This window comes from Diaphorina citri, unplaced genomic scaffold (assembly GCF_000475195.1).
Source record: "Diaphorina citri unplaced genomic scaffold, Diaci psyllid genome assembly version 1.1 scaffold289, whole genome shotgun sequence".
Taxonomy (NCBI): domain Eukaryota; kingdom Metazoa; phylum Arthropoda; class Insecta; order Hemiptera; family Psyllidae; genus Diaphorina; species Diaphorina citri.
Window position 1 is genome coordinate 64633 of NW_007377725.1, and position 27869 is coordinate 92501.

At 37.9% G+C, this 27869-nt stretch overlaps 1 protein-coding gene across 1 annotated transcript in view; it reads right to left on the bottom strand.

Moving 5' to 3' along the window:
• Nucleotides 1–308: 308 nt before the first annotated feature.
• LOC103507111 overlaps nt 309–27869 on the bottom strand; it is a 33828-nt gene continuing 6267 nt past the window's right edge. The window contains exons 4-6 of the mRNA XM_026822049.1: nt 25965–26079; nt 12705–12904; nt 309–380 (exon numbers count right to left, since the gene is read on the bottom strand). Of these exons, the coding sequence (XP_026677850.1) occupies nt 309–380; nt 12705–12904; nt 25965–26079 (387 nt within the window). The remainder of the gene's footprint in view (nt 381–12704; nt 12905–25964; nt 26080–27869) is intronic.

Here is a 27869-nt window from a genome sequence, read left to right on the forward strand (position 1 = left end):
TATCAAAACTTATCTTCCTTTCTCTCTCTTCTTTTCTCTTTCTCCCTCTCTTCTGCCATTTCAAAAGCCATGTGCAAATACCGATGGAAGAGCAAAGGTTTCGGGAAAGAGGAACGAATATATATACATGGGTAGTTCAAAGGTTTGTTTCCAACTAGTTATGGTCATGTTATAGGTACCTACGGAGTACTTCCGATAAAATAAATGATTAGAAAAACAACCACGATCATTTGAATAGATCAAAAACGGTTTCATGATTACGTTTTAAGCCGAAGTGAAGAAGATGGCTGATGGTATAGAACCCATGGTTATCGATAGAGAGCGCCCAGGTTGTAGGCCGGGTTCACACGATGTATGAATCGGTTACACACGATGCGATGCTTGATTTAGAATGAAAGGAAGGGAAAGTATCTGGTGTCCGGTCTGATTTAAATAAGTACTAAACATGTCTAATATTGCATCTGGATATCTTATTAGTATGCCTTGACTCACCTATCTGCATTTGTGATTGCACAATCATTAGATAATACCGAGTATTCATTGTTATAAAATTCTAATTGTTTTTATTTTTCACCTCTGAAAAATGAAAATACATTCAGCCAAACTGATGAATGTGAGACAAATACACAGACCAATGAATGAGAGAGAGAGAGAGAGAGAGAGAGAGAGAGAGAGAGAGAGAGAGAGAGAGAGAGAGAGAGAGAGAGAGAGAAAGGAAGTTATTCGTTAAAAAAATGTAAAATGTCTGGAGGCCAAATATTGTAAGGAATAAAATAAAACAACAGCTCTCGACGAGAAAAGAAAAGATGAGAAAAAGCCATAAATATACCGAGTGGAACAATATAACGTCACTGACAGCATGGTGCAAGTGTCAGAAACTTTGTTCAAAGTGGAGTCCTGTAGAGATGGGAAAAGAACGTACGAACGAACTGTAGGAACTTGTTCTTTGAAAAAGTTCGTTCCTGAACGGAACTGTTCTTTCTGAAACAAGTGTCAGAAACTTTGTTCAAAGTGGAGTCGTGTTACACCCTGCAAAACAGAAAGGAGATAGATGTACACGGGAGGAAACGTGGCGGAGAGAGATGGAAATAATGTTGATGAGTATAATACGTAGAGGGAGAAGAAAAAAGAAACAATTGAGAATAGATGAGGAGAGGAAGAAAGAGAGAAAAAGAAAGCAAAAGAGAGACAGAAAGAAGCATAGAAAGAAAGAGGAAAAGAAAGATTAGGAGGAAGAGAGAGAGAGAGACATGAGAGTCCCATTGAGATAGTCAGGGCTCTTATCTCTCTTTCTCTCTTCTTAGCATTTTCTCGTCTAGAAAAAGAGGAAAAGAAAGATTAGGAGGAAGAGAGAGAGAGAGAGACATGAGAGTCCCATTGAGATAGTCAGGGCTCTTATCTCTCTTTCTCTCTTCTTAGCATTTTCTCGTCTAGAAAGCCCCTACACACGATCAGTCCATCTGACTCCAGTCCAAATAGAGTTGAGTCAAATAATGGTGTCTACCAGTCTACCTGTCCAGAAGTTCATAAACAAGTCAGTCAGAGCACAAACCATGGTTGCAGGAATGCAGGATGCGATCATCACCATTTGGACTGGATATTTCCTAGACACGGCATGCAAAATGCAAGTCCATTCCTCTGATTCGTGGAGTCGAGCGATGTATTTTGGACTTCCCGAAAATCCACTAGAAGCACATAAGGCCCCTACACACGATCAGTCCATCTGACTCCAGTCCAAATAGAGTTGAGTCAAATAATAGTGTCTACCAGTCTACCTGTCCACAAGTTCATAAACAAGGCAGTCAGAGGACAAGCCATGGTTGCAGGAATGCAGGATGCGATCATCACCATTTGGACTGGATATTTCCTTAGACACGGTATGCAAAATGCAAGTCCATTCCTCTGATTCGTGGAGTCGAGCGATGTATTTTGGACTTCCCGAAAATCCACTAGAAGCACAGAATCAACTGCGACCACTACAGACTCCGCTGCACACGAGGAGTTTCAGTTCGTTTGGACTCATGGACTGAGTGTGACATTTGGACTCATGGACTGAGTGTGAGATTTGGACTCATGGACTGAGTGTGACATTTGGACTCATGGACTGAGTGTGACATTTGGACTCATGGACTGAGTGTGACATTTGGATTAATGGACTGAGTGTGACATTTGGACTCATGGACTGAGGGATCAGTTCATTTGGACTCATGGACTGAGTGTAAGGATCGTGTGTAGGCATTTGGACTCATGGACTTAGTTTGACATTTGGACTCATGGACTGAGTGTGACATTTGGACTCATGGACTGAGTGTGACATTTGGACTCATGGACTGAGTGTGACATTTGAATTAATGGACTGAGTGTGACATTTGAATTAATGGACTGAGTGTGACATTTGGACTCATGGACTGAGGGATCAGTTCATTTGGACTCATGGACTGAGTGTAAGGATCGTGTGTAGGTTAATGGACTGAGTGTGACATTTGGACTCATGGACTGAGTGTAAGGATCGTGTGTAGGTAGGTATCTTTATAATGATAAATAATATAGGGAGGACAGGGTTTGAATGATTGACAAGTCATAGCTTCATTACAAAGGATGAGAATCAATATTGAGTCTTGAGATTGTACTCGGAAAATACAAACAAAGGATTTCACAACATATAGCAATATACCCCGGGGAGAACACAGCCAAAGTTAATTTCATTCCATACCATTAACTTATTCAACGTAGAGGGTTATTATTATTACCTATTGTTGTTATGCAAGGTGAGAAGGTACTAAGGGTAAATGAATCTATTATTACCTAGGTATATTTATTATTAATAGACTTTTGATAGACTGGAAGCTGGATAAAATCAGCAACCACTTTATCTCTCGATTGCGGGCAATAACATTGTACTTAATTATAATGTTATGCATATTATATTATCTAGGTAATTACTTATTGTATGTACCTACTTTCTACTTTACCGCTTACCTCCGTATGTAGGTGTGTAAAAAAAGAAACCAACACAAATTGCCCTAGTAACGTAAGATACATATCTAGTACCTACTACCTACTAACTTCGAAATAAATACCAGTCAAAATAAATAGGTTCCATAAAAAAGTTTTTAAAAAATGGACTTTTCATTCTAGGCTTTCTTCTTCCTACTTTTCACTTCCCTGCACATCACTTTCTATTACCTAACTCTGTCAACACTTTTCAGGATTCGATTTAGTAAAAAAAGTGATTGATAAATCGTAATCGGTCTGTAGCCTGTATAAAATACAAGTTGTCTTGAATCTACATACAGGGTGCACCAGAAAACGAAGCCGAAGTCAGGAAAATGGTTCAGAGCAGTGTCTCTACCTACCCTGCGCCGTTGTCGGTGTTTTTTCTGGCGCATCCTGTATAAATAGGGAAGTATCATCATTCTTAATCTACCGAGATAGATAGCCTGTATAAAATACAAGTTGTCTTGAATCTACATACATACAGGGTGCACCAGAAAACGAAGCCGAAGTCAGGAAAATGGTTCAGAGCAGTTTTTCTACCTACCCTGCGCCGTTGTCGGTGTTTTTTCTGGCGCATCCTGTATAAATAGGGAAGTATCATCATTCTTAATCTACCGAGATAGCTATTAAGCGTCTGTCCCGTAGTAGGTACGAGATAGGTATACCATACCGTAAACCGTAATACTGACTTACCATGAACAGACGCAATAGAAAATCGTGTGATGTTCACACCAGTTGATTTCCCCCTCGGGAATATTTTACATTTTTCTGTTTCTTTTCATTTTTCAAAATGATTGGCCACAGCCATACACACAGTCCGATCTCCCCCCACACCTTCCTATTATAGGGAGGGAGGATAGAAGCCTTTGTATCATGAATAGAGGTAGATTAGGAGGAGGGAGAGGGAGAGGAGGAAAAAACTGTTAATGTTTCTTCTTGCTCCTTTTGTCTCAGACCTTTGAATACCAATAGAGCCCGTAGCTATGATATCTAATGGTAATGGTCAAGGCGCTCGCTTGATGATCAGAAGGCTCAGATTTGTTTCTCGCTGTGCTATACTTATTACATTTTATCCTCATTCACACTACAAACTAAACTCTTTGCTTCGACATGTTACCACTACCTATATTCTAATATCAAAAAATCATCATAATAATTAGGTTTTCAAAATACATAGGAAGTATAGGAACTTGGCCTTCCCCCCCCACATTTGAGTTTTTGTGAGGGATCTCACCATTTTTTTTTTTTTTTTTCCAAATGTTTATGAAATCACCCTGTGTACCTATCTTTTGCTCATTTTTAGATTTTCTCCTTTTCCTCCTCATTATTTTAACAGGAAGTTGACTAGGTGTAACTGAAAGGGTAGCACGGAACAATATACAGAAAGCCTTTTAGTTATAAATGGATGGTCATTTTTTTAGAATAAAAAAATAGAACACATCTACCTTTTTTGCTCTTAAGTTTTTTTTTTGCATTTTTCCTCACTTTTTTCCGTTTTATAATATAGCTATGTACTTATGTATATTTTGAGAGTATAAAGGGAGAGGGGTGGGGGAGGGTTAGAGGGGATGCAAGCGTATCGATGGATGGAAAACTCGAGAACCGCTTGTAATTCGGAGAAATCCGAAAACACGTATTTCTTTATTTTCAAGGGAAACCTATTTTTAGGGGATATAGACATATAGTTATTCCGAGATAAGAGAGAACATAGAGAGAGAAGGAGAAAGAGAGGAAGAGAGTGAGAGAGAGAGAAAGAGAGAGAGACAGAGAGAGAGAGAGAGACAGAGAAAAGGGATAGAAGATAAAAAGGAAGGGGAGAAAGAGAGATAGAGAAAGAAACAGACAGAGAAGTAGGTAGGTACAATAATAATAATTATGAAATTCAGTGAAAATGAAGTTCTGTTTTTCTTCTCTCTCTCTCTCTCTCTTTCAATTTCCTGTCTTTCTCACACACATCACGCTCAGAGAGAGAGAGAGAGAGAGAGAGAAAAAATGGCACTTTGTTGAATTGGAAGAATGAACAGAGACAGAAAATAAAGAGAGAGAGAGAGAGAGAGAGAGAGAGAGAGAGAGAGAGAGAGAGAGAGAGAGGAGAGAGAGAGAGAGGAGAGAGAAAGCAAGCTTAAAAAGGTAGAAAGGTATTGAAATGAAAAAGAACAATATATCAAGCGGCTAAATAGAGAAGGAGAGAGAGAGATGAGTGTATTATTATTCCTCTAGTAATTTGATGCACATCGGACTATAAGCATTCAAGAGAGAGGAGAGAGAAAGCAAGCTAAAAAGGTAGAAAGGTATTGAAATGAAAAAGAACAATATATCAAGCGGCTAAATAGAGAAGGAGAGAGAGAGAGATGAGTGTATTATTATTCCTCTAGTAATTTGATGCACATCGGACTATAAGCATTCAATACTCAAGTGACCACCATTGTTATCTACAATATGTACGAACGAATACCTAAAGTTAGACTGCCTGATGCTCTGTTTGATAACAATTATACATGTCATATTGTGTAGATTGTGCGTGATTGGTATTTGGATGGGTGAAGTCTAATGTTCTAGTTTGGACCTTAGACTTGGATGAGGGAGATAAAGACCTTTTTCTAAGCACAGCTAGGTTTCTACATTCCTAAGATCATATTAGATCGATAGGTTAGTAATGTTGTAGGTATACCTACAAATTAACAATCCTGTATGAACAATATGATGTTTCTACAGGAGAAATCTCGGACACGGATAAGTATAAGTAAGTAATGGTGTATCCAAATTTCAACAATAGACAAACATTGAGGTGCCCCCTCATATTGTAGAAACTATTGAAAAGAAAAGAAAAAAAATATGGCAAAGCTATGTGCTGATCCTTACAGGGTTTTCTCTCTCTCTCTTCCACTCACCACTTTCCCCTCTCACTCAAGTGACCACCATTGTTATCTACAATATGTACGAACGAATACCTAAAGTTAGACTGCTTGATGCTAAATATATAATATGTCATATTGTGTACATTGTGCGTGATTGGTATTATCTGGATGGGTGAAATCTATAATGTTCTAGTTTGGACCTTGGACTTGGATGAGGGAGATAAAGACCTTTTTCTAAGCACAGCTAGGAATATGTACGAACGAATACCTAAAGTTAGACTGCTTTATGCTAAATATATAATATGTCATATTGTGTACATTGTGCGTGATTGGTATCTGGATGGGTGAAATCTATAATGTTCTAGTTTGGACCTTGGACTTGGATGAGGGAGATAAAGACCTTTTTCTAAGCACAGCTAGGTTTCTACATTCCTAAGATCATATTAGATAGATAGGTTAGTAATGTTGTAGGTATACCTACCTACAAATTAACAATCCTGTATGAACAATATGATGTTTCTACAGGAGAAATCTCGGACACAGATAAGTAAGTAAGTACTGGTGTATCCAAATTTCAACAATAGACAAACATTGAGGTGCCCCCTCATATTATAGAAACTATTGAAAAGAAAAGAAAAAAAATATGGCAAAGCTATGTGCTGATCCTTACAGGGTTTTCTCTCTCTCTCTCTCTCTCTTCCACTCACCACTTTCCCCCCTGTATTTTTTTCCTCTCTCGCTTTCTCTCATCTGTTTCATATGTTTTTTAATTTGTCCTAACATTTGCCAGACTTCCCTCCTCCCCCAGATAAGTATAAGTAAGTAATGGTGTATCCAAATTTCAACAATAGACAAACATTGAGGTGCCCCCTCATATTGTAAAAGCTATTCAAAAGAAAAGAAAAAAAATATGGCAAAGCTATGTGCTGATCCTTACAGGGTTTTCTCTCTCTCTCTTCCACTCACCACTTTCCCCTCTGTATTTTTTTCCTCTCTCGCTTTCTCTCATCTGTTTCATATGTTTTTTAATTTGTCCTAACATTTGCCAGACTTCCCTCCTCCCCCTCTTCTTCACCACGAAAATCCTTTGGCTCTTTCCTTCTCCTCTCCTCTCCTGTCATTTCATTTCCCCTCCTCTCTTCCGTTTGGTTTTTCTCTCCCTGAGATGAAAAATTCATATTTCATTTTGTCGCCTGAGCGTTTTTTCTTTCCAATGGTAAACTATGAGACAGTAGATATAGAATCTATACTATTATAGAATATAGATAAAAGGGTGATTAGGATTAGGGTTTTGAATGGATTGAAGATTGAACCAAAGCTGGTTAGACGCTGTTTCTCTCTCTCCTCAAATCAAGAGCTTGAAAACTGAACTAAAGTATTTTGCATTCTGTAAGAGAAACGGCGGGCTTGGACAATCACAATACACGGAATTTCTCCACCTGTGATATCTACTTTTGGAATTTTCTTAATCTAAAACGAAGGCCATAACAGTTTCTAACGCACAGAGAGACCTACCCGTCCATTACCCCGGGAGGTATAATCTTCTTTTTGTCCACACACACACAGACATTCACATTTATTTCTCATCCTCTCTCCTCTGAACTGAAATCAACTTGAGACTTCAAAGCCATTCCAAGAGCTTTATACAAAGTGAACATCTTATTTAAGAGAAACGGGCTTGGACAATCACAATACACGGAATTTCTCCACCTGTGATATCTACTTTTGAATTTTCTTAATCTAAAATGAAGGCCATAACAGTTTCTAACGCACAGAGAGACCTACCCGTCGATTACCCCGGGAGGTAATCTTCTTTTTGTCCACACACACACAGACATTCACATTTATTATTTCTCATCCTCTCTCCTCTGAACTGAAATCAACTTGAGACTTCAAAGCCATTCCAAGAGCTTTATACAAAGTGAACATCTTATTCCAAATGGTGGTACTCCCATTACACACACAACATATAGCAATATACCCCGGGGAGAACACAGCCAAAGTTAATTTCATTCCATACCATTAACTTATTCAACGTAGAGGGAGAAGAAAAAAGAAACAATTGAGAATAGATGAGGAGAGGAAGAAAGAGAGAAAAAGAAAGCAAAAGAGAGACAGAAAGAAGCATAGAAAGAAAGAGGAAAAGAAAGATTAGGAGGAAGAGAGAGAGAGAGATGATCGAATAAACTACGGGCTAAAAAATTCCCGGAGGGACGGACCCAGCTTGTTTTTTCTCAAAATATCTTAATAACAAAATACCTACTCAAAATGAAGCACTGTCACTTTTGACTATGTATTACGAAAAATTACCGTTTTTCCCCTATAATTATTAAATTCGGCTTTACACACCAACGTCCAACACCAAATAAGAAAATGTACCTAACATGGAAAAGAGAAAAAAAAGAAAGTTTAAAAGCACAAACGTACAGACAGACCATTTGGATAAAAACCACTTTTTCGGAATCAGGGGACCCTAAAATGAATTTTTCCACCCATTTCCCGATTTTGAAAATTTGGACCGATTGCAATACTTTCTAATTACTTTGAAGAGAAATACCTAGTCAATAAAAATGTATTGACGTGACGAACTGCCCAAAGTTTGGCTTGCCAAAACGACACAGCACACTAAAGAACTATAAAAAAGTAAAAATCCCAGAAAAGGCACTCTCACTCACCTTTTGCAGCGGCATAATCGACCATTAACGACGGCACAACACACAGATAAAGTCCTAATTTTCTTCCGAACTAGTCACAACTCAAAATTACCACAACTCAGAATCACAACTCTCTTCTTCGGGTCAATCAATCTGGACTAAAGCTGGACTGAGTTTGACTATCAGCAAGAAGTGTAACCTTAGCTGAAATGATTCTACTGAACTTCAGCACTTCACACGTTCGTTATCAGGGGAGGAGGCAGGGTGAGAGTTTTACCAAGTTGGTATTGTTTGAATTTGTTTTACATTGTTTGATAAAAAAAAAATGGTTTGACTTGAGGGAAAATAATGGAAACTTTGAGGTGTAGTAGATGAACCAAATATTATAGGGACTGGTCTTTGCGTCAGGGCAGTGAAAATAAAAGATCTTTTTTGCCAGCCTAGTTAGCTTAGTTGGTAGGATAAAATCCGCCCGGGCGGATTTTATCCTACCAACTAAGCTGATGGGATAATGTTCGTTCTCGGAACGGCTGGCTTTTTCCTATCCTGTCTTCCTTCTCTCTTCGATTTCGGGACGATAAGACCATAGCAGTTACAGTTCCCTCTGTCAAACCTCTTAAAAAAAAAAGCGAAAGAAAATATTAAACGTAGGAAAAGTTTTGCTGGCCTCAAACTGTGTTTCCTGTGTATTTCTTATGGGGAACAAAAAACGTCAATATCTCGGGAACGGTTTGGAATTTCGGGGGTTTCCGATTTTTCCCAGTATGTACAAAAAATAAGGAAATCCAATGGTGGAAACCGCATCTTCCTAGCTCATCTAGAAGTGGGTTAGAATTAGTACCTATCCAAAAATGTCGGCCTATAAAAGTGGTGAGATCAAAAAAAAAAGGCCAAGTCTTCATTTTTCCCTTTACTTATGCATAAAAAGACACCTTTGTGCAAAATTTCAGCTCTCTAGCTTGTCTGGAAGTGCCTAATAATTTGATGATAGAAAATAAAGGCCAAGTCTTCATTTTTCCCTTTACTTATGCATAAAAAGACACTTTTGTGCAAAATTTCAGCTCTCTATTAGCTTGTCTGGAAGTGCCTAATAATTTGATGATCAGTCAGTGAGTGAGTGAGTCAGTCAGGGACAAAATCGTAAAGTTTGCAGCCCTCCGCTGGCCAAACCGTTTGTCATAGGAACATAAAATTTTGTAAGCTTCTTTATTCATGTAAAAAGAACAAATTTGCAAGATTTTAAGTTGAATTGGGCCAGAATTACAGAGGTGTGAAAAACCGAGTGAAATAATAATAATAATAGTGCTTATTTATACTGCTCGCATAGGACTGAAAAGTCCCTTTACTCCAGCAGTAGGCTACTACTATTATCAAGCCGATCTATGAAGGTGAGAAAAACCTGCCGAATCGGTTCGTGTAAAGATACACAGGCGTGCTTACTGGAACTTGGCCTGGCGCACTGCCGTGCGCTCAGATACCTACCTAATTCATTTGTATCAATCATTACATTCATTACCTACGGACTACGAGTTTTGTTATTAAAATGTATTTTGCCGTTTCAGTTCTTTACACATTGAAGTTTTAATGTTTGTGAGCTAAGGCGGAGTGTTTATGGATGTCCTGAAAGTCCGACATCCCTGGGTGATAAAATGGATCTGCCTATGGATTTATTTTTGACTTCCCAAAAAAAGGTCACCTTCAGCCCAATTTTGATTAAATTTGTAAGTACCTACCTTGGTGGAAAGCCGACTTTTGTGTTTTTAATGTTATTATATTAAGTAGGTATACCTATAGGTATTATGTAGATAACCTAGTATTAGTGATAAATCCTAAGGAATTGCTGGCAAGAGTGGCTGAGTATCACCTAGCTACGAAACGAATGTGCAATATTTTCTCGCATTAAAATACGTCGAAATGCGGGCTACACCTTATTGTCCAATCGTTCAACATTTTTCCACAATATCTCTCTCTTTTTTTTTTTAAGAAAAAACCCATAATATCTAGTGTATAAGTTCTCAAAGCGTGGGGCCCCCAAAAGCGCGGGGCCCGTGGCAGTCTGCCATTCTGCCTTATGGGTAATCCGGCCCTGATTCAAGATACATACGAGTAAGTGCACCAAGTTTCAAGTCAAATAGCTCAATAAAAATGGCTCAAAAGTTCGTAAGTTATAACTTATAAGATTTGACCCACACATACAAACAAAGATGTGAGGTTAATAAAAGCATGTGGGGAGAATAGTAGAAAAGTGATTGAATCAGCCTTTGATTAGTTTTTTCTCCTTGTTGAATTGCTGTAGTAGGCATTTGTGTATTAGGCTCTAACTGACTATGGACGTCTAAAATCTAAATTCCTTCTACCTGTAGATAATACCCTTATAACTTTCGGAAGGTACATTAACAATGGCTAGCCATTGTTCTCATTTATCAAACCGGGACGTTGAAAAAAAGCTCAACTTTTGTTATTTCTGGATTAAAAATACTGTCTCTAAAGAACAAGAGGTGGGGATAATCATAATAACAATCAAAAAAGTACAAAACTTCTTTTCTCTCTGGAAAGTTTGAGATTTTTTCTTCTCCCAAGTTTGTCACGTGCTTCGTTTCGTTGTTCTCGGGGGGAAATGTTTCGTTGTTTCGTTTATCATGGTCGTGAATTTAACTTATGTAAACCAGAAAATCCAATTTGGAAAGAAAGAAGAGGAGGAAAAGGACGAAGACGAAGAAAAAACTTACGGCTTAAGAACGTGAAGAGTGAGGGTGGGGACTTACTTCAAACATGTTTGTTTGAAAATCTTGCAGCGTGATTTTTTTTTTTTTGAAATCAAAAGAAGAAAAAAATACCAACGCGAGAACTCCCGTTTTTTTTTTTTTCACGATCAAAGGAAAAAATCGTGTAAAACACACAGACAAGAAGATAGATGGGAAATTCACCACCGCGCTTTTTTCCCTAGGCATTTGGAAAATATTCCCCGGGTTTTTGTACTTTTTCCCCTCAACTTTTTTTAATGTGAAATTCCAAGTAAATACCAACCTTTCTGCGGAGAACCTTTTTACCTTGTTGTACTAAATTACAATTACCTTTAGCCTGTAACAATGCGGGCAGCCAGAGAGGTAGCTGTATCGTAATTGTAAAGTGAGGGAGGCATAATAAAAGAAACGTTTTCCAAACAGTTCCGAGCTTGCGAGATAAAGCTACAAACCTTTTATTTGAGGCTTTTCAAATACACGTATACCTAATTCACGTTTTTATAAAGGTCAATCCTATGAAGAGGAAGAGGTATACGTAAAAGGCGTAGTCGCTAGAATGGTGTCAAAAATCTAAAATTAAAAAAAAAAAAAAAAAAAAAAAAAAAAAAAAAAAAAAAAAACAAAGACTGCCTATGTCTCTATTAGGTTGTACCTACCTAATATGTGATTTAGATCAAGTTATTAGGCGTTAAAAGGTTTTTTTTTGACAAGGGGAAAAGATAGAAAGACCCATTTAGAACCTGATATGCATGTGGACCAAAATAAAAATATTTTGAGACATAAGGGTTAATTCTCTCCTTTTCCTCCCCAAGTCCCTTTTTTCTCTTTCTCTCTTTTTCTACCTAGGGTAAGTGTACCATTTATTCGCCCACCTAAAAAACGTACCATTTATTGGCCCACCTGTACCTACCATACGCCACATAAGTCTGATCTGGACAAACTTTTTCAAGATCCAATTTCATCAAAAGAAAAGGCTTAAAGACTGCTATCGAACCAGTGCTATTCAAAAATTGTAGTCATAAAACAAAAATAATAGAAAAATAAATGTGGGCAGATGGGCCAATAAATGGTACGTTCTTTAGGTGGGCGAATAAATGGTACACTTACCCTATCAACATTTTTTTTTTCTCATCATCCTTGTCTCTCTCACCCACTTTAATAACGATACACACACTTATCTTTCCTCTCTCTCCATTTCTCTTCTTCTCTTCTATTTTATTTACGGCTGTGTTCACACATAGTCAATTAGTCAACGGCCGGCGATCGTCCTCACCACCTCGAAAACATGGATTCACTTTGTTAATCAACATCGACCGACGGCCGATCGACTATGTGTGAACACACCTTTAAATCTATGCGTAGACACACCATCGATTGACGGCCGATCGACTAAGTGTGGACATACCTTAATATGTTTACGTAAGTTTCCGTCAAAAGGGGAACAAACTTACTTTGAGGGAGTTGTGCATGAGGGCGGCTATTTTCTTGTTGACGGACACCTCACTCCGATACTGCAGCAGTCTGAGCAGAGCGTGGATGTGCTTGTACAGACCCTTCAGGACGTAACTCAGACATTCTGGATTGTTGGACATTTGAAACAGGACTTGGAAACTTCGTTCGACCTCAATGCAGGGTGTTTTGACCTTGGCCGCTGTGAACAGAAGAACAGGATTGAATGGTTGAGTTTTTTCTTTCAAGAGGTTTCATCGTTTGATAGAGGTTTTATCGTCCCGAAAGCAAAGAGAGAAGAAAGACAGGACAGGAGAAATCCAGCCGTTTAGAGAACGAACCTTATCTGTTCAGGACAAAATCCGGCCCGGGCGGGAATCGAACCCGCGACGAAGCACCTACAAGGCAGCCCCTAGCCCCTAGGCAATCGCCTTGCGTACCTAGTGATAAATTCAGGCCTGGAGTTTCTCCTATCCTGTCCTGCCCTCTCGATTTCGGGGCTATAAGACCTCCCTCTATCAAAGTAATAGGGCTCAAGCCATATCGTAGATGTACCCACCTTGTGCCAAAATTTCCTTTGAAACATTTTTTCCGAACCCATCATTTTGGAAAGTCGAATTAAAGGCAATTATCTGGATCTATTATACTAGTATTATTCGTCTGTTCAAAAAGAAGAAAAAAATTCGATGGAGAAATTTTTCATCTTCACCCTCAGGCTATTTTTTTCTCTCTCTTTATACTAATGATGAAAATATTACAAAAGTTAAAGGAAAGATTTTTTTTTTTTTTTTTTTTTGTATTTTCCATTTTTAAAATTCGAAAAGTTTTTTTCGTATTTTCCATCTATAAAATTCGAAAAGGTAAGATATATGTATGCTCTATTGAGAAGGTATTGTACCTATATACGTACATACCTAGGTATGCTCTATTGTCAGCGCTTACAATGTTACCAATACAGACGAAGTATAAATGGTCGGAAAGTTTTCTATGTTAAAGGCATCCTTCGAATTCGTTCTCAGAACAACAACAACAACAACAACAACAACAACAACAACAACAACAACAACAACAACAACAACAACAACAAAAGGTAACAGAATGAAGAAGGAGAAGATAAGAAATGGACAGAAAGAAGGAGGAAAAGAAGAATTTAAAAATGAAGGGAAAGATTCGCCAATATTTTTGTTATCTTGAGGTTTGCGTTTGACCCATATAATACTTTGTAGTCTCCCCCTGTTCTCTTCTCTTATCTCTCCCTTTCTTTCTTCTCTCACTTCTCCAGATTCTACCTTCTACCTTTCTTTCCCTGTTTGCCTCATTATAACGAAATAAATAGAGGGGGGTAGAGTTGGAGAAAGTAGGAGGGTGAGAAAAAGCAGAGAGGGTGGGAGAGTGTCTGTGGGAGGAGGAGGAGGAGGAGGAGAAAGGAGAGCAATCTGAATTTGCAAATGAGGAAGAGAAGGAGGAGGAAGAGGAGGAGGAAAAAGAAGGAGAGGGGGTAGAGAAGGAGAAGAATGGAAAGGGAAAGAGGAGGTGGAAAGGAAGGGGACGAAAAGGGAAGTAGGAGAAAAGAGGAGGAGGAGGAGGAGGAAGAGAAGGAAATTGGAGAGGAAGGAGACGAAAAGAAAGGAAGAAGGAAAGAGGAAGGGGAAGAGAAAGAGGAAAGAAGAGAAGGCGGACAGAGGAGGAGAAGGAAAGCGGAGAGGAAAAGGAAAAGAGAAGAGGAAGAACAAAAATAAAAGTAAGAAAAAGGTAAAATCTCAAGAGATCCTTAGGGAACTTAAACTGAAGAGTATGGGTACTTCAAGATTCTCACACAAGTCGGGAAGATCTTGGTTCCTTACTACGCTACGTGCTACGTAGTATTTCCTTCCGTACTACGTGTTTTTCGCTCCTTACTACGTATTTTTCTACTTACTACGTGTGTTTTTTTCCCTACTTATTGACTAGGTATTTTTCCTTACCTAATACGTGTGTTTCTTCCTTGCCACTTGTGCCTCCTTAAGTGTGTTTTCCCTTACTACCTACGCGTTTTTCCCTTACTACGCATTTTTTTGCAATCCCCCCCACACACACATTTTTAGGTGTTTTTATTCCAGCAGTTCAGTAGTTCAGTTCCTTCATAACCGAGAGGACTGTGGTTCGACGAACTGTAGGTACTTTCTTTGTCGCCTCCGGCCCTCTGGACAACAAACCCGCAACCCATTATTTTCAAGTGGTAAGAGAAGCGATTCTAATCTGTCAAAAACACAATGTGCCCTACCATTTTTGTCGCCTATTGTTTGTAATAATAGGGGATGAGAGAAGATAACAATATGTAAGTAGCTCTGTAATCTATATGTATGTACTATGTATGTAATATGTGTATATTGTACCTATGTAGGTATCTGGATGTGAATGTAGGTGTAGGTGTGGGTAGATATTAACCTCTTCTGGGATCTGAGGGTATTTACTAGGTTGCAAGGTTTTTCTCTTTCTCCCCTCTTGGAATTGAATCCGAAGAGTTACCTATTTGGAATAGACTCCAGCAACCTCCGCTGCCGAGTGGGTATCACATTAGGCTTGAACGCAGGAGGTCCGGGTTCGATTCCCGGCGGGGCCGAGGTTTTTTCGGCTCTGTGCTTGGAGTTCGGGGTGCACTCAGCCTCGTGAAGACAATTGAGTAGCTACTTTAATCGAGTAGGACCAGTGGCGGCTTAACCAGAGTAAAAAGAAAAATTATAGATATGTCAGAAATAGTACAGGAGGCTCTTAGTAATGCTGTGATATCAGCTCTCAGCTTCACCACAAATAAATCATGATGATCATGATGAATAGACTCCTGCAAGTACCTACCTCCTGCCTCAGTGTTGTAATAGTCAAGAAGCTCGCCTATTAAACAGAAGGACGTGGGTTCAATCCCAGCCGAGGTATAGGATTGCCCTCAATATTATTTGAGAACTTGATCTCAATAATAAGCTACTGCTGACCTCGAGTAAAGGGACTCTTGAGTCGTACTCAAGCAGTATCGGTATTCAGCGAGCATGATTAAAAACATCGTTTTTCCAAAGTGAAAAAAAAGTTAAACATTTTCAATGTGAAAAAAAATAATAATAAAAAAAAAACGATGAAAAAATGCCCCGAAGAGGTTAACGTTAAAAGAAGAAGAAGAAGAAGAAGAAGAAGAAGAAGAAGAAGAAGAAGAAGAAGAAGAAAAAACGCAAGCCAATTACGCCGAGGCTTACAACACACCCTAGGGTCTCACCCAAGCTACTGTCAAGCTCACTCATTTCTAATGGAGGGGAGAGAGGGAGGGAGAGGGAAGGAGAACGGGAGAGTAAGGGGAAGGAAGAGGATGAAGAGGGGAGAGAAAGAGAGAGGAGGAAGGAGAAAGGGGAAGAGATAGGGAGAAAAGTGGTACAAACCCTGAAACTTAGAGGTGGGTGCCTACTGCATGGGTATAATTTTAATGGCAAAATAGGGAGAGCGAGAGAGAAAAGGAAAGAGAAAGAGAGAAAAGAAAGGAGACATTTAGAGTGAGACTCGTAGTGTTAGGAAGAAGACAAGGAAGGAAGAGAGAGAGAGAGAGAGAGACAAGAAGTAGGTAATTGAGAGATTTTACACGGCTTTATGTTAATGCTCCGGGTAAACGGATTAGAGAGAGACAAGGATACTATGCTGTAAAAGTATGAAGGTAAGAAAGAGAGAGAAAGAGTCGGTATGGGTAGCGGTAGGGGGTTTAGGTTAGAAAAGATATGGGAGAGAGAGAGAGAGGAGGGCTGGCAGAAATGTTTATAGTAGGCTTTTAATTTTATTTCTCAAAATAAATGTACATATAGCTCGGTATAATGTGTTCTGTTTAGATTTAAATTTTAGAACAAGTTTCATATAATTAGATTTAATAGATTTCACTTTCGTTACCATGCCACATTAAGTTATGGTCCCGAAAGAAGGAGGATAGAAAAGAAGAAAACCAGCCGTTTCGAGAACGAACCTTAATATATCTAGGCTCTTCGCGCCGGAATGTCCTCGTGCGAGGACATTGGCTTGGATATACCTCGCGCTGAAGCAGAATTTATTTCAAAGCAAAGAAAAATTTTCTGTTTGTCCTCGCGCAAGGACTTCCGGCACATAGGTAGGTACTACTACAAAACAAAATTTTGCCTTTGGCATATACTACTATGTACCGGGTGTTTGTCCTCGAGCGAGGACATCCCGGCACATACGACTATTACAGCTTCGGCGCGAAGAGGCTAGGATAAATCCAACTCTGGGCGGGAATGGAACCCGCGACCTAGCGCTTTTAAGGGAGGTGCTTTACCCTCCAAGCTAACTAGACAGAGGTTTTTGTCACTCTTAAATCAGAAATCGCAACATGAAATTCCATCAAAATAAGACTGCAAAATAATGTAAAATCAAAGAGTTGTAAAATCAATTTCAGTTAGTTCGTTTGTTCAAAAATCTCCATTTTTTTCATCTTCTTGCTTTTCTTCCTCTAATTCCATCTTTCTTCTATAGTGAAACCAATAATTTCCCTCCTAATGGGGCTCAACCACTTTTTTTTTTCTTCACTGATAAAGGAAGTTCGAAACACGCTGATTTCAATAGAAATGCTTAAAATTTCATTTGAGGCTTCCTAAGAGGATTTTCTAAGTGTTTTATTTTGGTAAATTGTATTGTATATTTTTTTTTTTTTCTAGAACCTAAATAAAGGGTTTATTGTTAATCGGAAGGGCTGTAATACTAGTGTACTCTGGTGCTGGATAACTTGGTCCGGTCAATGCATTACGATGCTAAAGTAGATTCCACAATCCACTTACTCGGAATTTAACGATGGCTTCGGAATTTAATTCATAAAATCCGAATTTACCCGACAAAATGAGATGCGAACGGACGGAAAGTGTCGAATGGGATTTGAATTTTGAAATGCTGACGCCGTATTAGAGAATTCAGAATTGTACCTAAGTTACTATTTTTTGTAACCTTCGTTTTGGGTTTTCATGTATACGCAAAGATCAAAGTTTTGCTTTTATAATCATAATTATGACCTATCCAACTAAGTAAGGCATAATAATTATGTATCTATCTACTCCATTACTCCATTAGTTATTTGAGACCCAAGTTGTCTCTAAATCATCCCAACCTACCCTAGTCAGGTACGTTTCCACTGTTTTCTGTTGGCATAGAGTAAAAAGTTAGTACACATCTTATTCCTTATCACAAAAGGCCTGTCTGTTTTTTACCCGGAAAATCTTGCACTGGAGTGTCACCTGTCACCAAATGAAAAATGCTATTATTTCACTTCCTTCCTTTACCTATTATTATTATTATTTTTTTTTTATTTTTTTTTTCAGCTGAAAATAATTGAAATCCTTCACACGTCTACTTGCTTGATTTAAATTGGGGTGAATTATTCCTTCCTTTTTTTTATATAAAAAGTAGGTATAAAAAATAATATTAATTAACTCAAAATAAATCTTGTGATGAAAAAAAGTGACGCCCCGAATGCACCCCCGTTTTTTAAGTGTTTTTCTTTGGTAAATTGTATTGTATTTTTTTTTTTTCTTTTCTAGAACCTAAATAAAGGGTTTATTGTTAATCGGAAGGGCTGTAATACTAGTGTACTCTGGCGCTGGATAACTTGGTCCGGTCAATGCATTACGATGCTACAGTAGATTCCACAATCCACTTACTCGGAATTTAACGATGGCTTCGGAATTTAATTCATAAAATCCGAATTTTCCCGAACAAAGTGAGATGCGAACGGACGGAAAGTGTCGAATGGGATTTGAATTTTGAAATGCTGACGCCGTATTAGAGAATTCAGAATTGTAAGTTACTATTTTTTGTAACCTTCGTTTTGGGTTTTCATATTTACTAGAATTGTATACGCAAAGATCAAAGTTTTGCTTTTATAATCATAATTATGACCTATCCAACTAAGTAAGGCATAATAATTATGTATCTATCTATCTAAGTAGAATTTCACCATCAGGCACCTACAACCTACACAGTGGCGTAGCGTGGTCTAAATTCAAGTGTAAGGCGTGTAGGGTACTAATTTCCATCATCCATGCTCTTCATGGATTGGCATATCGAAGAGTTATTTGGAATAGACTCCAGCAACCTCCGTGGCCGAGTGGGTATCACATTAGGCTTGCACGCAGGAGGTCCGGGTTCGATTCCCGGTGGGGCCGAGGTTTTTTCGGCTCTGTGCTTGGAGTTCGGGGTGCACTCAGCCTCGTGAAGACAGTTGAGTAGCTACTTTAATCAAGTAGCGACCAGTGGCGGCTTAACCAGAGTAAAAAGAAAAATTATAGATATAAATGGTACAGAAGGCTCTTCATAATGCTGTGACATCCACAAAAATTGTGAAGAAGCTCTCAGCTTCACCACAAATAAATCATGATGAATAGACTCCTGGAAGTACCTACCTCCTGCCTCGATGGTGTAGTGGTCAAGAAGCTTGCCTATTAAACAGGAGTACGAGGGTTCAATTCCGGCCGAGGTATGAGATTCTGTCTTTAATATAGGTATTATACTTGAGAATTTGACCTCAATCATGAGCTACTCCTGGAGTAAAGGTACTCTTGATTCGTATTCAAGCAGTATCGATATTCACAGCAAGCATGATTATAAACTTCTTTTTTTTTTCAATGTTGAAAAAATAAACGCTAAAAAATTTCAATGTGAAAAAAAAATAATAATAAACGTTAAAAAATGCCCCCGAAGAGTGAACAATCTGAACAAAACAAAGAACGAAAAATGTGAACAATCTGAACAAAACAAAGAATGAAAAATGTGAACAATCTGAACAAAACAAAGAACAAATATGTGAACAATCTGAACGAAACAAAGAACGAAAAATGTGAACAATCTGAACCAAACAAAGAACGAAAAATGTGAACAAAATTCTGAACTTTGTGCTGGAGATGGACTTGATGTGTTAAGTTCCATTTGATTTGTGTAGGCTTAACAGGCTGTTAGGATCAAAAAAGGAGATTGGGAAGCTTCACTGTGGTAGAAAAAATAAGAGAGAGAGAGAGAGAGAGAGAGAGAGAGAGAGAGAGAGAGAGAGAGAGAGAGAAAGGAAAAAAGAAGAGAAAGAGAGAGAGAGAGAGAGAGAGAGAGAGATTGATTGATTGATTGATAATTTTGCTTTATTTGAAATAATTTACATTTTGACATCTTGTAGTTCTTCCCCTAAGCTACGATCTAACAGCTAACTTTTAACGGGGGAATGTCTCTCATTCCAAATTATATAATAAAAAAAAATATATATACAAATAGAAATATTTAGAGAGAGAGAGAGAGAGAGAGAGAGAGAGAGAGAGAGAGCCTATATCTAAATCCAACTCGGCGGGAATCGAACCCGCGACCTAGCGCTTTTAAGGGAGGTGCTTTACCCTCCAAGCTAACTAGACAGAGGCTTTTGTCACTCTTAAATCAAAAATCGCAACATGAAATTCCATCAAAATAAGACTGCAAAATAATGTAAAATCAAAGAGTTGTAGATTTTATTTCAGTTAGTTCGTTTGTTCAAAAATCTCCATTTTTTTCATCTTCTTGCTTTTCTTCCTCTAATTCCATCTTTCTTCTATAGTGAAACCAATAATTTCCCTCCTAATACCTAGATATTCCAACTTACCTACAACATATTATTCCTACATAGATTCATATAGGTAGATAACTAGATACATACATTCTCTTAGGCTTCTCTGTTATACATAATTACCTACAACATATTATTCCTACATAGATTCATATAGGTAGATAACTAGATACATACATTCTCTTAGGCTTCTCTGTTATACATAATATTTTATTTTGTATAGGTAACTTGAATTGCTTTTCCATCTTCCATACCTTCTCTTTTAACCTTTTACTAAATTCATTTTTCCTCACTTTCGGCCACTCTAAGTGTTTTTTTTTTTTTTTTGGCTTCCTGGTAAATGGTATTTTTATTTAAAATAATATCCCCCACAAAAACACAAATGTGAAAAAAGGCCAAGTTCCTATCCAAAAATGTCGGCCTATAAAAGTGGTGAGATCAGAAAAAAAGTTTTACTAAATTCATTTTTCCTCACTTTCGGCCACTCTAAGTGTTTTTTTTTTTTGCTTCCTGGTAAATGGTATTTTTATTTAAAATAATATCCCCCACAAAAACACAATGTGAAAAAAAGGCCAAGTTCCTATCCAAAAATGTCGGCCTATAAAAGTGGTGAGATCAGAAAAAAAGGCCAAGTCTGCATTCCCAGTTTTTCGTGCCTTATGAATCTTAATTCCTTCAACCTTCTCTCAGTTTCAACTTGGCTATGTTTTCTCTTCGGATTTCACTTTTAATTATTTATTTCTTTAGTTGAGTAGGGAAAACATAGCCAAGTTGAAACTGAGAGAAGGTTGAAGGAATTAAGATTCATAAGGCACAAAAAACTGGGAATGCAGACGTGGCCTTTATTTTCTGATCTCACCACTTTTATAGGCCGAAATTTTGGATGGGAACTTGGCCTTTTTTTCACATTTGCGTTTTTGTGGGGGATCTCACTCCTTTTTTCGAAGTATGTATTTTAACATGATTAGTAGGTAACGTAGGTACAGATCTTTTTATTACCGTGAGTTGTTGTTGGTGTTGGTGTTGTTGTTGTTGTTGTTGTTGTTGTTGTTGTTGTTGTTGTTGTTGTTGTTGTTGTTGTTGATGTAGGTACCTACAGATCTTTTTATTACCGTGAGTTGTTGTTGGTGTTGGTGTTGTTGTTGGTGTTGTTGTTGTTGTTGTTGTTGATGTTGTTGTTGTTGTTGTTGGTGTTGTTGTTGTTGTTGTTGTTGTTGTTGTTGTTGTTGTTGTTGTTGTTGTTGTTGTTGTTGTATTGTTGTTGGTGTTGTTGTTGTTGTTGTTGTTGTTGTTGTTGTTGTTGTTGTTGTTGTTGTTGTTGTTGTTGTTGTTGTTGTTGTTCTGTTGTTGTTGTTGTTGTTGTTGTTGTTGTTGTTGTTGTTGTTGTTGTTGTTGTTGTTGTTGTTGTTGTTGTTGTTATTGTTGTTGTTGTTGTTGGTGGTGGTGTTGGTGTTGGTATTGTTGTTGGTGTTGTTGTTGTTGTTGTTGTTGTTGTTGTTGTTGTTGTTGTTGTTGTTGTTGTTGTTGTTGTTGTTGTTGTTGTCGTTGTTCTTGTTGTTGTTTATCATTTTTGTCAGTAGATGTCAACATCTACTACCATATCATTTTTGATAGGTATATAAGTGTTGTTGTTGTTGTTGTTGTTGTTTGTTGGTGGTGGTAGTGGTGGTGTTGGGGGTGGTGGTGGTGGTGATGGTGTTGGTGCTGTTGTTGTTGTTGTTGTTGTTGTTGTTGTTGTTGTTGTTGTTGGCGGCGTTGTTTATCATTTTTGTCAATAGATGTCAACATCTACTACCATATCATTTTTGATAGGTATGTACTTAACCAAGTCTTTAATATCATTTTTGTCAATAGATGTCAACATCTACTACCATATCATTTTTGATAGGTATGTACTTAACCAAGTCTTTAATCAGTAAAATAGCGGTCGAAATGTTGAAAAATACAGTAAAACACCGCTAACCGTTGTCTTGATGTTAATAAAAACTGATATTTGGGGGGTTTTAGGTATGGTTTTGGGGGGGTCTACTCTCATAACTTTTTCGATATCTCTAACCGTTTGGTAAAAACCGCCAAAAAGCGGTTATTTCCGCCTGTGGGCGAAGCCAAGTGCAACTTTTGCCGATTTTCAGATTTTTCCCTTTACTTACTCATCAAGACCTACCATCCTGCCAAATTTCAAGTTTCTACGACATCGAAAAGGTCACCTTCAGCCCAATTTTGATTAAATTTGTAAGTACCGTGGTGGAAATCCAACTTTTGTGTTTTTAATGTTATTATATTAAGTAGGTATACCTATAGGTATTATGTAGATAACCTAGTATTAGTGATAAATCCTAAGGATCTCATTACACGGGCACAAGCAGTGGCGTAGCGTGTATGTATGGCGTGTATGGCGGCCATACAACTCAAAAGTTCACTCTAATGCACATAAATATTAATGGCATGGCATGTACTGTGATGGGACTTGGTAGACCTGTGCATGAGCCCTACACGCCCTACACTTGAATTTAGACCACGCTACGCCACTGGGCACAAGGGTATGTTTTGTATGGCTAGGGTCATAACACCTACCTATTTATTATATCTTTTGCATGGGATCTTTCTAGTATTACTTTGAAACTTTGTGGTCAGTTCTTTTTCTGCATCCGTTGTTTTCTACTGAATAAAGAGAAGTTCCAGAGCAACAGAGCAATCCTAGGCGAAAAATAAATTCGAAAAGTTTTTTCCCTACGGTGCGGCGTTCCCAGCTGATCTCCAGAGTTTGCCCGTTCCTTCCCGAAGTTGCAACCTGTCCAGTGCCCGTTCCTTTCCGAAGACGGGTATGTTTTGTATGGCTAGGGTCATAACACCTACCTACATATTTATTATATCTTTTGCATGGGATCTTTCTAGTATTACTTTGAAACTTTGTGGTCAGTTCTTTTTCTGCATCCGTTGTTTTCTACTCTTTCTCTTGTATTCGTTTCGTTTTGTTCAATAGAACTCAGGCTATCTCGTTTCCCTCTAGCCTACTAGGTAAATCCACAGTGATGCTATTCGCTTCTTCTACTTTAGCCTTCTCTTCCATGTAGGTACATAATAATATACACACATAAAAATTTATGTAACAGTACTGTAATTAAAGAAACCAGTTTTAATTTTATTTGTTTCAAACTTTTCTCTTTCACAGAAGAATAGAATGGGAGCAGGAGCAGTAGGAGCACCCACAGTAGAGAAGAAGAGATAATGATAGAATGATACAATTACAATTGGTAAGTAGGTACCTACATCAAGATCTTTCCAAGCATACACAGAGATTGTAGTAGAACCTAATTACGCTCAATTCTGATTGGGTGAGGCCATAAATCACGCCAAATACAAGGGAAAAGGAAAGAGTGAAACAGTTAGCAGTAAGGAATAGAAAAAAGAGGAGGAGGAGAAGAAAATTCAAACAAGAAAAGAAAAATTATGTTTGTAAAATTTATTAGATGTTAAATTTTAAAAGAAATTGAAAAATGTTGGGAAATTTTATAATAGGATGATTACACAGTAGTGCTTTGCTGGAACTTGGCCTGGCGCACTACCGTGCGCCCATCTAGAAGTGGGTTAGAATTAGTATGAGTGAGTCAATCAGTCAGCTACACAAGGGGTTGTATATATTTTAGATATACCATACAATAGGGAGGAGGATGGGAATTAGGTATAATAATAAATATTATGGAGAGATAATAGGATTTTTTCTTTTCTTCTCCCCAAATAAATTTCACTGGATTTCGTTTTTTTTTTTTCTCCTTTCTAAATTAATACGTCTGACTCAAAGCAGATATATACTTGCTCAAGTCCTGAATGGTAAATGCAATATTTTATATAATAGGATTTTTTCTTTTCTTCTCCCCAAATAAATTTCACTGGATTTCGTTTTTTTTTTCTCCTTTCTAAATTAATACGTCTGACTCAAAGCAGATATATACTTGCTCAAGTCCTGAATGGTAAATGCAATATTTTAGAGAGCTAACTCAAGTGCATTGTGCAGTGTTTATCATTAGGTAGATCTATTCAGATTATTATAATAATCTGTATATTGAGTTGAAGCAAGAAAGAGATATACCTAGAATGGATCAAATCGCTTTGCGCTGCACAAAATAGCACCATGAGGAATTCAGCGTGAGCGACATACCTAATAAATATAATTCTATTTATATGAGCCTAATAAGAAAATAATAAAGATCAAGTTTTATGATCTCAGAGGTACTGAAATACCTAGCCCTGTTTCAATATGACTTGGTAAATAAAACCAGCTTTCACTATAACTGCTTTTTTGTTCCATTACTCCATTAGTTATTTGAGACCCAAGTTGTCTCTAAATCATCCCAACCTACCCTAGTCAGGTACGTTTCCCCTGTTTTCTGTTGGCATAGAGTAAAAAGTTAGTACACACTTCCTTATCACAAAAGGCCTGTCTGTTTTTTACCCGGAAAATCTTGCACTGGAGTGTCACCTGTCACCAAATGAAAAATGCTATTATTGATAATGGAGGAGTTGCAATTGGGAAAATATTATTAATAAAAGGTCGATTCCTACGTAAAAAGTTGTGAAAAATCCAAATCTGAGGTCAAAACTCCGAAAAAGTAACTTTAAAAGGTCGAACAATTTTTAACCGCTGTGCCAATGAAAAAGTCCAAATATGAGGTCAAAACTCCGAAAAAGTAACTTTAAAAGGTCGAAAATTCAATTTTTAATTGCCGTTCTAATGAAAAAGTTCACGGATTCCGCGTCAAAATGTGCAGAAACGCTTGCGCACAAACAAACGAAGCGAGAGTCATGAATTATGATGTCATCGCCTACGGGAGCGTATGCAGTGACGTCAAACTTCACGATTTACCGGTATTTTTGAAATCGATTTATTTCGGTATCTAGAAGTCGTAGAAGAAAAAGAAAAATTCAGTTGGTCCTCATTTTTCCTGCTCTATGACTTTGAAACATCACCCAAGTAAGCGCAACTGATCTATTCTTCCCTTCTTCCTTTTCTCCCTTCTGTCTTTTGTTCCCTTTTCTGTCTTCCTATTCCCTCCCCCACCCCCCTCTCTTCGTTACAAGATAGATTGAATTTTGTAAAAGCACCAACGAAAGTACATATACAAGGGGTAAAAAAACCTTTACTACATAGAAATTTGATGTGAGTAGGTGTATTGGTAAATATCTAATATACCTTAAATACATACGTACCCCATTTACTTGCTTTCCATGTCCGTAAGAAAACTTTCAAGGTGTTGGAAGGATTGGAATGTAGATAAATAATTCAGACAATCGTCTGCTTCTTTCATGATCATGAAGAACCTACCTCTCATTTATGAACAATTTATCCGAATTCGTGTAATGTGTAAATATGTGAATAACGTGATAAAATCATTTTCATAAATGTGTTATCGCTTACTTGACGTGTTAGATAGTTGTCTGCTTCTCAGATGAGACTCTTGCCAGGTTCTCCTCCGTCCTCTGGTACTCGACATTTTCAACTCACTCAGCTTTTTAGTCAATATTTAAGGGTATTTGAGTAAATTTAGTGTATGACCGCCATACACGCCCTACATGGACGCTACGCCACTGATTTATAATTTATCCAAATTCGTGTAATGTAAATATGTGAATAACGTGATAAAATCATTTTCATAAATGTGTTATCGCTTACTTGACGTGTTGGATAGTTGTCTGCTTCTCAGATGAGACTCTTGCCAGGTTCTCCTCCGTCCTCTGGTACTCGACATTTTCAACTCACTCAGCTTTTTAGCCAACTCCGTCTGGTCCTGAAACAAAACGGAGAACAAAAATGTGAACAATCTGAACAAAACAAAGAACGAAAAATTCTGAACTTTGTGCTGGAGATGGACTTGATTTGTTAAGTTCCATTTGATTAGTGTAGGCTTAACAGGCTGTTAGGGTCAAAAAAGGAGATTGGGAAGCTTCACTGTGGTAGAAAAAAATAAAGAAAGAGAGAGAGAGAGAGAGAGAGAGAGAGAGAGAGAGAGAGAGAGAGAGAGAGAGAGAGAAGAAAACGAACGTCTGTAGGTAGGTATTGCCTCTTAAAATCTCCATGTTTTTTTCCTTTAATCCATCTTATTATTGTTATTAATATGATCCTTTGCAATATTATTCTTTCTCATTTTTCTCTTTTGCTCCCACATTGTACACCCTCCCTCTCTCTCTCTCATTATAATGTGTTTTTCTCAGTTAATGATATGCCATAAATACGAAAATAAGAGAGAGAGAGAGAGAGAGAGAGAGAGAAAGAGAGAGAGAGAGAGAGGAATAAAGAGAGAGAGAGAGACGAAGAAAGAGAGAGAAAGAGGAGGAGGAGAGAGAGAGAGGAGGAGGGGAGAGAGAGAAAGAGGAGGAGGAGGGATCTAACATAGAACTTCATAGAAGGAAATTACAATTTCCTGCATTTCTCGAAAGATAGTGTATAGGTAGATTAGTAGTTTCGACCAGCGATTCTCAACCGGGGGTACGCGAAAAAGAATTGAGTAATGGCGGAAAAGAATAACAGAAGCAAAATTTTGAATTTTGACGGGTCATCAGTGCAGTACAGTCGAAAAAGATAAGGAATTTTGACCTCAAGGTACTGAGTGTGTTTCGAACTCAGTACTCTCAGTAGTAATGGTACACATAAATCTAGGGAACTCTAACTGATAAGATTTTAAACACATAAGGTACCTACTCATTATGACGGTGGCGGGGCTTCGTGAGATAAATCCGCGGGTACCCAAAGGGGTACGCGGGAGAAAAAAAAAGGTTGAGAACCGCTGGTTTAGACTGTAGGTGTAGATTAGTGTCGACTCTAGGTATCTATGCTGAAATTTAAGTATCTTCAGTGTAGCTTTATAACCTTAAGATATAATTTTATTAGGTACAGTCTACCTTCTACCTACACAGTAATCAGTAATTTCAAGGAGGGTGTAAGGTGTAAAGACGAAAATCAGGGCCGGATTACCCATAAGGCAGAATGGCAGACTGCCACGGGCCCCGCGCCTTTGAAACTGCCCCGGGCCCCGCGGGGGGCTAATCCGGCCCTGACGAAAATCAAGTTTCGAGACGAGACTTTTGAGGTTTTTTCTTTTATGAATAATAGAGGGAATTTTCCAACTGCTAAGATCTTGAACAGAGATAAGGTTCGTTCTCGGAACGGCTGGCTTTCTCCTATCCTGTCTTCGTCCTCTCGTCTTCGATTTCGGGACGATAAGACCTTAGCATTTACAGTTCCCCTCTATCCAAACCAAATAAAGAAAGAAAGAAAAAAAAAAAAAAAAATAACATGTTCGCCACTTTTTGTTTATCATAGGTAGGTAATGAAATTATTTATTGCCTTATTTTCTCCCTCATCTAAGTATCTTCTGTCTCTAATTCCCTCACACGTCCCGCAATAACTGTGATTACTTAATATTTCCATGACATAAGGCCTTCTTATAATCTGTTATTATTGCCACAAAAAATGTCATCTTTTCATCAATATGGCTCTCAGAATATTTGGTTTGACAAAATGAAAATGAGAAAATATAACACAGGCAAATCATTTCAATTTATTATCTCAGGGAATTGG